This window comes from Apus apus, chromosome 1 (genome assembly GCF_020740795.1).
Source record: "Apus apus isolate bApuApu2 chromosome 1, bApuApu2.pri.cur, whole genome shotgun sequence".
NCBI classification, from domain to species: Eukaryota; Metazoa; Chordata; class Aves; order Apodiformes; family Apodidae; genus Apus; species Apus apus.
In genome coordinates this window covers 165062683-165075018 of record NC_067282.1, presented here as the reverse complement: position 1 = coordinate 165075018, position 12336 = coordinate 165062683, and the positions used below count along the sequence as shown (strand labels likewise).

The 12336-nt window shown below is 39.8% G+C and overlaps 1 protein-coding gene across 5 annotated transcripts in view; it reads left to right on the top strand.

Moving 5' to 3' along the window:
• Positions 1-12336, top strand: part of SYT1 (synaptotagmin 1) — a 353931-nt gene that overhangs the window by 336139 nt on the left and 5456 nt on the right. For all 5 annotated transcript variants that reach the window (XM_051637978.1, XM_051637987.1, XM_051637960.1 and 2 more), the window contains one exon: positions 9767-9900. In XM_051637978.1, the coding sequence (XP_051493938.1) occupies positions 9767-9900 (134 nt within the window). The remainder of the gene's footprint in view (positions 1-9766; positions 9901-12336) is intronic.

The window sequence follows — 12336 nt, the reverse complement described above, 5'->3', positions numbered from 1 at the left end:
CTTGCTTGAATGAGAAGAGCAGTTGACAAAGAAGAAGCAATAAGATTTGAATAAAAACACTGGAATTATTTTGCAATATATTGGTTTGCATTTTTCTAGTGACTCATTTATATGAGCTAAGGTAATTGGGTGTTTCCTACCCTTTCTATCATATGTAGTTAAAACATCCTGCTGCCTTGCTTTTCTGTGTTTGCTATCATCTGCTTCTCCCAGCTCACCTAACAGTATTTTGGACTATGAGGGTAGTACCTGGGTTTGCCACATTTGAGAAAAACTGTCATGTATTAACAATATAAAAGTTCAGTTGTTGTGATGAGAGGCAGCCTCTGTCACTGCCTTTGTCTTCATTTGAGTGTGTTCCTTCTAGCCCTCTGTGGGAGAGAATGCAGATTACCCTTAAACATGGTTTGTTAGCTTTTTTCCGTGTAAAGACACTCACAGCACAGTAGTACCATTCTGAAGTGCAGTCAAGCTATGAAACCTTACTGTGGCAATGTTGGCATCAAGAGTCTGTAACACAACGTATTTATTCTTGCTACAGTAAATTGCTAATACACTAGTTAGATCAGTTATTGTTTTTAATAGTTTCTCTGTGTTTCAGGGTGGACTAACTCCTTTGAATGAATGCTGCCACTCACTACAATGTGTTTTACTTTATTGCTCAGTAATACTGGAACTCCTGGCTGTCCTCAATGCAGTTTGAGATTAGGACTCGTTTTGCCTCACAGATGCTGGGTTTGGGTTTTTGGGGTTTTTAGATGGGTGAGTTTTTGAGAGGGAGGGGAGTAACCAAGAAAGGAAAATGTTTGTCATCAGTCAGCAGTTTATGAAGGGAAAAAAAAAGTGTCAATTGTTTTCAGAAAAAGAAAATGGACATGGAAGGTTGCTCCCTACCACACCGCAATCTTCCTAACCTTTGTCCTAAGTAAAGGTGCCTCAGTGCTTGGCCATGGCAAAATATTATTTTATACTTCTTTCAGTCTGGAATTACTTCCTTTCAGTCAGTTCTTTCTATGAGCACTACATGAAAGAAATCCCTTTTTTTGCTTTCTTCCAGTTATGTTCAGGTATCTGTCCTCATCCCTGTCTGTGTAGCACAGTAATTTTCCTCGGGACAGTCATTCTAGCTGTTAAGCCTGGAAGCACAGAGAAACATCTCCAATGCAAATAGAAATTCTTGACTAACCAAAATTTGTAAATCTCCCTGGGTTTCTTTCAGTCAAGTCCCCTAAAATCCTTATAGTCACTTCACCACACAGCAGCAGCATCTGCTGGGATTCCTAAAGTAGTTGCCTTTCCACCATCATCCAGCATGCAGGTAAATAGCTACGTGCAGCAAATATCCACAGGTAAAGGGGCCCAAAAATGATGATCCCACAGGAAGGTGTGTGAGGGCACTCAAATAAGGGAGACCTGGCACCAGCCCTCACTCTGCTGAGTAACTGAAAGCAACATAAAAAATACAATGGTCTTCTCAGCAGAACAGACTGAGAACCTGTTTCTTGTATTTTATAATCTCGTCTCACTCTCTTCAAAGGTGGGAAATGTAGGTTCACATCCCTTCAGCCAACAGAGAGGTTTGAAGAACATTTCCCACATTAGCAATTGAAAGTTTAACCCCTTGGCTATCAGCAAAAGATGGGTGGAGAGAAAACTCCAGTGTTTAATTGCTTTGTTTTGTAGAACAAAGTAGGTCAACCCCCCCCAAAGTAATAGATAAAAATAGATAATAATAACAGAAAAACCCTAAGCTGGCACAGCTGTAGGAAACAATTGATAATTGAAAAAGTGAAGTGTAATTCCTCTCCATCACACTTTTGCTAGGTGTGTTGAGGCAGCTCTCCACCCAGGCATCTGGCCTTCCAAACCCCAGCCTTTGCCACCTGCTGCTCCTCATGTGTTCGCTTTTCAGCCTGATTTTTTAATTGTGGCCTCTACTCAGCAGCACGTGCCTTAGATTATGTAGGGTAGTTCTGCCCCACTCGCCAGATATGGGTACCCCTCTCTGCATGACCTTGTTAGGTAGTAAGCTCAGATCTGAGAACTTCTGAGTACCCAGTAACAGTCCAGTGTGATGCATCTTTATGTACCCAGCTTCTGTTATTTTCTGCTAAAACATTCCACACAGTCTGCTCTTTAACCTTGTGTTGTTGCTGGTTTTCTATATTGTGTGCTTCTGCTTCTCTCTTCACTCTTCTTCCTGTCATTATTCCTCAGTCAATATGTATTCCCCCCTCCCTCCTCCCTAAGTCACTTGAGGACAGTATTTTGAATCTCTCTAAGCCTCTATGTATTCTGGTATTTTCAGTACCACCAATTTAAGAAATATAAAATTAATTATTTTTTTCTATATATCATCAAAAGACATTACATAAATTCAGACTCAGCAGTCTGCTGGAATTTGCTGCCTGAAGTACTGCCAGTTCGCTTTAGCTTCTGTCTGAATTCCTGTAGTGGAGAGTCTGCCTGTATCAGCAGCCCCAGTTAATACCTTTCCGCCCACCATTTGATGTTAATGCCTCCCTCAGTTGCTATTGTATTCTTCCTGTTTGTATACAAACATGACATATTACAATACGCATTTTTATTTCTTTATTTGTTATCTAGGATTGCAGGTGCCTTCTCCACCATGTTAAAGTTTTCAAATGGCATGCTGTCTTTCTCCCTCCTAACTACATTCAAGCTTCATAACCAGTCAGTTCCTCCCCTTTTGGTGCAAATACAGGGAGCAAGGTTTACTGCTTTGGTGCTTGTAATTTCCATGTAATCACATTTACAAAGTGCTTGATTGAGTTGCTTTGCTTTTCCACAAGAGTATTCTGTGGTTTCCACAGCCAAAATTCAAGGTGCTTGTTCCTACTGGTTCAACCCACATTTGCTGTGTTTTATAAAACTGTTTGGTTTGCCTTTGTATAACTATGCTGAAATAAACTGCTTGGATGCAAGACTGATCAGCTATCCTTGCTCTGGCAGTAAACTTATTCATAAGCTCATAAGCACTAATTTGTGCTGGTTTTAAATAAGAGTTTGTCTTCTTTGTGGGTTTGGTTTTTTTTGTTTCATTTTCTGTTACTTTCCATATCTGGCACTGTAACATTTGTTGCTATGTTCCAGTTGGAAGCACTGTGGGTGGAATCACAGGCTTGAATGCTGGCTGAATAGCCCTTAGGCTGCTGTGAACATTTCTTTTTCCACTGTCAGCTCTACATGTTTAGCAACCTCAGTTTGGGATTCTCGGGTGAAGGAATCATTGGCTTGCTGATGGGTTTACAGCACCACCTTCTTCCCAAGGCTCCTTCATTCTCCAAATTCAGCATTTCAACAGCAATTTGATGTTCAACTAGGTCTACGACAGTGAAGAGTTGTTAGTTTGAAACTGCTTTGCTATACTCTCTTTTTTTCTCTTTTGTTTAATAGACTGGCTAGCATTAGTTCTTATTAATACCAGCCCTTTCTTCCCCACTATAAACAGATTATTTGACTCCGTTATTCCTATGAGACTCTGTCTAATGTTGTTGAATGTGAAGTTACAAATGTTTTCATTTCTCAATTATCCTGTCTTACAGCATTTTCTATTAAAGATGCTGATGAAAATATGTAGTACAAAGTCATCTAGCTTGTCACACCATGACATACAATGTGAGCAAGAAAGGGCCTGATGGGCAGCATAGTGTGTATGTGTGCATGCACTGCATGTGGAGCAGTCCACCCATGGGGCATAGATAGATACTAGCAAGTATAAAGCAACTTTTTTGAACTAAACTGTTTGCAGCTACTAGTGGCACTCTGGCAGCCCATCTGGGCTGCTTGCAAAGTCTTAACTGTATTCATGGCCAGTCATCTACTGTGTGGTGTAGAGAGAATCTCTCAGGCACATCACTCAATCCTTAGCCTGTTTATTAAAGGGATTTTTAAAAGTATTTTGCTGGAGTCAGGACTGGTGTAGATACTGCGCAGGAATCTACAGCAAATACTTCTGCTACCCAACTTTCCCTTGTGTATTGATCAAATACAGGCTACAGCTAAAGATTTGGCCCATAACATCAAGTAATCTACAGTCCAGTGGGGTTATGGAAACTATGATGAGGTTCCAAGTACCTAAATATGAACATTAGCTGAGGACTGGACATTATTTAGCAAACAAGCTTAAAAAAAATAAAATCAACAATCCTATTTTCAATGAAATGTGAGAAGAAAAAAACCACAAACCCTGTATTTTATGCCAAGATAATTGTTTCTACTGAGAATGTTTTCCAATATTTCCCTTGAGACATCAGATGCTCCTTAAAAATAGTGTTCCAACTTTAATTTGCTCATTTGTGGAGGAAGGTGGAAGGCCCAGCAGCTTGTGTCAATGAATATAAACGGTAACTTTTATGCAATCTAGAATGTGCCATAGCACTTGTACTCCTTAGTAATTGTACCTTATATTGTTTCTTCCCCAGATAATACATTTTCCCCCTCTGGCTTTCCTTCCCATTTGAAGCTTTCCATTCATCTGAAAAATACTAGTTGAGACAATCCAGGCACAGTATCACTCTCAACTCATTATTTCAGAGACTTTAATTATCCCCTCTCATTCATACATGAATACTCAGAAGAAAAAAAGTTAGGGCAAATTATCCATGGCCTGGATGCCACAGGCATCATGTGAATCATCCCTCTCTTCGGTAGAGAAGGGTTTATATGCCCATGGAGGGAGCATGTCCCATGATCCTTGGAAAAAATCAGCAAATCTGTGGGAACTCCCAGGAAAGTTCATCCTGTTTTACTCTGCTCTCAGAGCCTTGCTGCTTTCCACAGTGCAGCTGTGGCAGCTGCTGCTGTCACTCTTGGAAGGCAGAAGCAAGCATGCAGGTACTGCTGATGCTTCATCTCTGGCACAGTCTCTGGAGAAAATAAAGTTGTTTTCTCTATAAAATTGCTGTTCTTCCTGATGCCACTCCTGAAAGCCAAAAAAACTTTGTCTGAAGGGTGGTTTGACAAAATACAAAGAGGTTAAAGGTGCAACATTGAATCTAGCACTGCTTCTGCTCCCATCCAAGATTCTGACTTGGCCTTTCCTCAGCTTTCCTCCCCATTGTGGTGTTGCAGGATGAGAGTGATTCTATAATCTCTAGCATGAATCTTTAGCATGGAACTAAATGATCCACCCAGCAAGTCACCTCTGTCCTAACCATGTTTTCAGAGCCACTTTTAAGTCTGCATTTCCAAACCTAATTTTCTTCAGTTGTTGGAACAGTTGTTGCACTCTTCAGGAATTTGTTCTGCTTCCTAGTATGGAAATTTGCTGCCTGCTGACACTTTGCTCTAAAAGTCAGTGATGTGTGCTTTGGCACAGGTTTGGCATAAATTTTCTTCTGATGGGAAAAAGCATGAGCTAATTAGCACCCTGTTATCCTGAATATTTTGAAGACAAAAATACAGCTGGAAGCAATTCTGACATCATATTTCTTCTAGGTTTCTACATTTGAGTTGAGAACATCATCTTATTGCAGTGTTTTGTCATACAAAACTTTATTCAACTGTGTCTCTGAGTAGTTTGTTCTGGCTCAGTTGTTTTCCTGTTCATCATGTTAGGCTTACTCAAGGCTTGTAGAGGGTTTTCTCTGATCCCACCACACAGAGCTGTGGGGGATTTTTTTGTTTAAACTGTTAGGCTCCCCCTGAATGCAGGCTTGGGACTGTAATTGCACTCCCAATCAAGTCCAGTGGTATCCCTGCGGCATTTTTAAAATTTGTCAATCTTCTGGGCACTTGCTTTTCATATTTTCATTAGATTACAGAAGCCTTACAAATATTTATCAAATATCGGCACCATCCTTATGTTTGCATTCAGATTAAACCATTCTTATAAAACCATCCCAGGCTGAGTACTGTGTTGACACTTTTCTGCTGAAGATCCATACAGTTGGAAATTTGTGTGCTGAATTCTCTCCTACCTAGGTGGAGAATGATTTTTCATTTTCTACAGATCCCTGTAGCAAATTTTTCATCTTAAAAGCCAACATTCCCATGTTCCACGTTTTTCTCCACTACTATCATTAGCCATTATTTTCTTCCTTTGAGTTGAAGTATTTTCTTTCAGCTGTAAATTTGCTTTTTTAAAACCTCTAATAATGAAGTACATCTTGTCTACAACATGATGATTATGAACTCAGTCATTATTTTAAGAGGGTTCTAATTGTATTTATATGCCTCAAAGTCCAAATGACTCCAGAAGTCTTTGCCTGTTGTTACATACCATTTCAGTTATCCTTTAAATAGTATACTGACATCTGACTGTAAACTTAAGGAAAACAAAATGTGTCAGCTAGTCCCCCAGTGCTTTTAAAGCTGTTCAGCTAGCCTCCCTTGAGACGTTGTAAAATCTACAATGCACAATTAGATATGAATTTTACATCTTTTTTAACATTCATGGTTTGACCGTTACTGAGGGAATAAATAGCAGAATTTTATTTAATCTCACACATTGCTTAACGTGAACTATGAAGCAAGGGACAACAGCCATTCTCTCCCCTTTGGCAAAGGGACGTCTGTAGTGCCCTAGATGCAACATCCCTTCTTCTACGTAGACGGGCAAGGTCCCCCACCCGTACCTGTGGATGTAGTGTGGACCTAAATCCCTGTTTTGTTGAATAAAACTGGAGGGAAAAACAGAGTGATATTCACCTCTTCTAACTTGAAATTTCTTCTAGCTAACTGTTTACATGAAAGCAAATAGGCTGTCTTGTATCAGTGGAGAGAAATAAATATTTTGGGTTGCAATTTATTTGACCAAAGGCAGATATTTACTTTGGAATGAGATAACTATCCAGAGTACATAAAGATAAATGCTTGTTTTCAATGGCATCAGACATAGACATTTCTACTTGGTCAAAACAGTTCTGCCCTTTATGCCCAAGCTATTCACTTAGCAGACAATTTATCATTGCTAGGCTCTAATATAAGTTTTGTCATCCTTACTAGTCTCACTTATTCACTGAGACTATTTACATATTAAAGTATTACTCAGCATGAGTAATGGTGCCAGCACTGTGAGTATGTTGCAAGTAGAGAGATGTTGCCATTAGCACTAAACCTTATCTCAGAAAAATCACTGGAGACTGGCACTTCCCAGAGGTTCTGCTTTCTTTTGATTATCCTCCCTTTTTCTAGTAATTGACTCCAAGCAGTTCAGCTTTTTTTATGGTAGAACAGTATCTGTCTTTTTCAGAGATTTATTCATGAAGTCTCAAAAAAGTCTGTGCTTAGGTATCAGGTTGTCTGTGTAGATTGCAAGCAAATAGATTACCAGAGAGTTGAGGGAGATAATCTCATGGTGTACGGGAGAGTGTAAATGAAGATAATGCAGTGATGGAGAAACAGAAGAGATGAAGAGAGGGGGAGATATGTACATACATGTACGAGACATAGAAGAATGAAGAGAGGAGAGAACTAGGTAAGACCAGGATACTTCAAGAAATAGGAAATGGATGTACAATCTAATGAAGAGAAACTCAGTTAAAATCTCTAATGGCCCATCCACTTCCTTGAGCTGGACACCCTGTTCTTACTTGCAGTGGTTTTGTGATGAGTAAGGTTATTTCGTGCCTTCCTCTGAAACTAGAAAATAAGGAAAATGGTTTCCTGGCAGTATTCAATTTGTAATTGGTTTGGCATAACACCCTTGGATGTAAAAGAATTAGGATATTTTATCATATGATATGTCCTCTGCTGTGCTCCACTTGAAGCTGCTGCAACTGACAGTTCTGCACTACCAAGGCAATCTGGTACCATTGGGATCTCTCCTACTAAACACCTTGCATTTGACTGAGCCTAGCTCAAATCCCCAGACAGACTGATCAGGATAAGAAGCTGATCAGGACATGAACAAGAAACCATAGAAACCTACTTCTGAGTCTTGTTCCATGGCCACGAGGGTCAAATTTTGTTCTAATACCAGCATCAAGGTAGAAAATCTAGAAATAAATAGAGCTCTGTTGGCTTTTTGCTAGCATTTCTGCTCTTCACAGGATGCTCCTTAATTCATAGATTGTGCAGCCAAAAGGAAACTTTGCAATCCCCTGCCTAGCCTTGAGCGTAAACATACCCAGATTTAATTTCTATTTGAGCTTGAGTCTTTTGAGGGGAGGAAGAATCTTAATATCTGTAACAGAGAGTTCACCACAAACACCAAGGAGCTGCTCCAGCTGTTTCAGTAGTCTTACAGCTAAAGGACTTCCTATTTCTATGTTATAATTTGTCTCGTTCCATCTCACAGCCATTGGATCTTGTTATATGCTTGTCTGCTGGCTTGAAGGGTCTGCTACCAAAATTATGCTTCCTTCAGAGCTATAGACTGTGATCAAGTCACTCTGGTAACTTAATGGTCCCACAGTCCTAGGTCTTCCACGATAAGGCATATTTTGACAATAGCAGAGTGAAATTACTTGTCTCAGATAATCCAAGCATTAATTTCATTGCAGAGTCATAAAGCATGCTTTGCTCATACTGATAACATTTAATTTCAGTGTTCATTCATTGTTCTTCTTCTGTAGCCCCATCCCCTTCCCAGTAAGGAAAGGATAAGCCCTTCCATTTGACAGTTTGCATTCAGGCTTTTCTAATTTATGTCACAGATGACTTGTGGCTCACTGGCACTTTATGTAGCTCCTATGAGCTTGCTAGAGGGAAGGCTTGCCTTGACCTGTATCATGGTTCAGCTGCCTAAAACCAAGGGAGATACCTACTCAAATTTAGGTGACAGTACCACAGAGGTTGTTGAAAAAGATGCCCTTGAGATGCTTCAAATGGTGCTTCATGGTAGGCCAAAACAGAAAAATACCTGAACTTGGTGAACGTACTGCTAATTAACACCACCATGGAAGAAGAACTGCTTTTCTAAATGGGGACATGGCCCTTGTAACAGAATAAAGGCTGATAGCAATATTCTTTTAAGAGGGTAAAATTTCGATTGAAAGTAAAGCCACTGAGATGTCACTTCTTGGCAGTAACGTCCATGAGAGTTTTGCTTCTATGAGAAATACTTGAATAGATACCAAGTCAGTTGTCACTTGGCCACCAGAAGTTGTATAAAATAACAGTGGGAATTCCATAGAGAGTAGCAAAAACAGCTCATCATTTATACTGATACCATGGCCTGTACCTTACTCTGGCTGCATGTAGCAGTAGGGTAGAGGATGAGTATTTAAGGAGCAGTCTCTTCTTGCCATGCAATCTGTCCATGTGCCAGACCAAAGGACGCTGTGCTGTGTCAGTCACAGCCTGCCAGGGTGGTCAGGGGATGGGGAAACCATGGTGCAGCACCCCAGGGAGCCACATGAAGAGTTGCTGGGCAGTTGCAGAGCACCTGCCACCTGAGCCCCATGCTTGTCATGCATGCATTCAGCAGCACTCACGGCTCTTGGGAAAACCACCCCACAGTCCCATTGCTAAGAAATGTTTACGGTAAATAAATAATGTTAGAGTAAAAACATTTTCAGGATGGTTAATGAGCTATGGAAAAAAATTAAGTGGGAATTTACCCTTCCTTTGCAATGTTAAGGAGATAGTGCAATAAATGTTTTGTACCTTTTTTCATCAGGAACACTTCACAATTGTACAGGAGTTTTTCTACAGTGGCAATTAGGACTTTAAATATAAGGTGTTTGTTGCTAAAGGCTGTTGTGTTTTTTTAATCAACTTTTAAATGCATGGAATTCAAATCTGTAGACAACACACTGAACTACCCTTCTTAGCTCTACTTCTTCTCTTGATTACTTAGATCCCTATGTGAAGATCCATCTGATGCAAAATGGTAAGAGGCTGAAGAAGAAAAAGACTACAATTAAAAAGAACACTCTGAATCCCTACTACAACGAGTCTTTCAGCTTTGAAGTACCATTTGAGCAAATTCAGGTAATGTCAAACAGTGTTTTGTCTTCCCTCTGCATTCCATTTCTCAGCCCTTATAAATATTTAACAGGAATCTTGTTAATTATCACCTGTGCATGCCTTCATTAGCACCTAGGTGCCAGCCCTGTGCTACATTAGATGAGTGTGACTGCTTCAAGAGGGAAATGATGAAACCCACAGTACTTATGAAACTTTAATTCATCAGTGAGAAATGGATAACTGACATTTTCTGTTAGCAAAAACGGATTCTGGAAAAAAAAGAATGCACAGGGAGATAGCAAAGAAATGTACCAGGAAAAAAAAAATAGTATAGGGGGGGAAAAAAAGTATATATAGGAATTTTCCCCAAATTCTTTGAAATAATAGATTGACATCATCAGTCACATTTGTGTTTCTTAATTAGTCCTTTTTGTTGAAAGTGCTGCAGGATCCTTCTGAAGTAAAGCATATAATTCAGTCATCTATTTTTTTTCAGTTGTTCACCACATCATGAAAATAATTGTGGTGATTCCTATATTCTTTAGAAGACATTTGAGACTCTCAAGGGTCAATATTGCACTGCCTGTTTTCTTGGCACCTCAGAGGAGCTCCAGCAGTTGTCCCAGTGCTATTCCTGGAGAGTTCAGTGCCTAAAAGTAGAGGCCTCAGGAGTCAGCACAGTGAACAAGAAGTCACCTACCTTAGCAGTGGAAAATACCAGGACAAGGCATCAAGTCATTTTTTTCAGAGGCTCAGTTACCTACCTTGGGGCTACTGGGAGACAAATCATCTCTCACTCATGAGAATGAGATTTAATGTCTTCTGATATTAACTAACCTTTTCTCACAAGAGAGAAGGAAAGTCTTCTTAACCATCTCAGGAGGTATGTGGGAAACCCACATCCAATTCACTCCCTGCCCTAAGTGAATTTGAACCCGTTTCTTCAATATCTGTTGCAAGTACTCTGCTGATGGCTTGTGCTGGGAGTGCAGCATCATTTCTGCATGAATAACAAGTATCTGATTGCGCACAGAGCATAAGATCATCTCATAGTTGGGTAGTTTGCTTGGAAAGGGAGAGGCTTTGGTCTCTGGTCTCTTCTATGTAATGTAAACCACATACAGATCACTTGGTACAGGTCTCCGTTTCCGTTAGCCTTTACCATTAGCATTAAACCATTTTGTTCTTTTGCTAACTTGTTAGAGCATTCATTGATGGGGCAAGATGTATTGGTTAAATATCCTCAAAAGATAAAAGAACGGCATGTTGGCTTCCCACCCACCCTGAGGAGCTCTGTGACTGTGGAGATGTTAAGCAAGACTGGAGCTGAGTGTGGAAAGTGTACTTCCAGGGGTCTCCCAGTTTGAATGACCATAATTAAAACAGTCTGGGAATACAGTATTTTGTGGATTGTAAGAAAGGTCTAGGTAGAAGTTAGGTGCCTTGCTACTGTGATGGCTTGAATAGGTTGGGTCAAATTTAGGGCCAGAAGACACTGCAAGGGAAAACTCCCAAGTAATGGGGAGACACAGACATCTCTTGGTTAGTTGACAGCATGGTATGGGGTTTGAGACTCTGTGTCTTGGATATTGATAGCAACTGTTCTGGAGAGAAACACAGGAGTCAAGGCCTACATTCCAACTGAAGCTGTGTTCTTGGTTTTTATTGACTTGGTACCAACAAAGCTAATAAAACTAGGCAAGGTGAGGCAACAGGAATGGTGACTTGGTTGCACAACTAGCCCATTTAGAAATTTCTTCGTGTCCCACAGTGGGTGTGTGTGGACTCAAGGAATCCAATCGTGGGAAATCCAGTGTGGTCTAATTCCCATTGATTTTAATGAAAGCTAGTCAGTGTGCTTGGGAAAAAAAATATCTCATAAAAAGCATCAAAGACTCACCGGCAAGAAAAAAAAAAAAAAAATCAATCAAATCGAGCCTTTCTGCCAATTTAGGCAACAAATGTCTTCATTTCCAAGGAGGAACAGGACTGAGGAACTGGAATGGGCACCTCCAAGTTATCAGATCCGAGGTTTGGCATCGTTAAGTGCATTCTTGCTTGACCATTTTGCCTTTTAATCCAAAATCTGTATTGTAAGGTAGATACAGGCCCTCTAAAAAGTATTGCTGTTTAGCAGTTTAATATTATGCACTTTTAAATAAATTTATTAGAATGACTTCATAGCTATTTAATTCAGCAAGCCTCAATTTAAAATCTGTGATTATGGACTTTGGTCATATGCCAATGTATTTTGGAGCTAGTTATAAAATAGTATATTTAGAAGTTATTTCATTATGGTTACGCTAGTAATTTCATCATTAGCAAAACACATTTTAAATGTTATTTAGACTTAATATGGTAAGACTTTGGGGTAATTCATGTAAAGGTCATAAAGCAAACTTTCACAGTCAAATAAAAAATTATGGTTATACAAGCTTCATGATAGTTGGAGAGCAAACA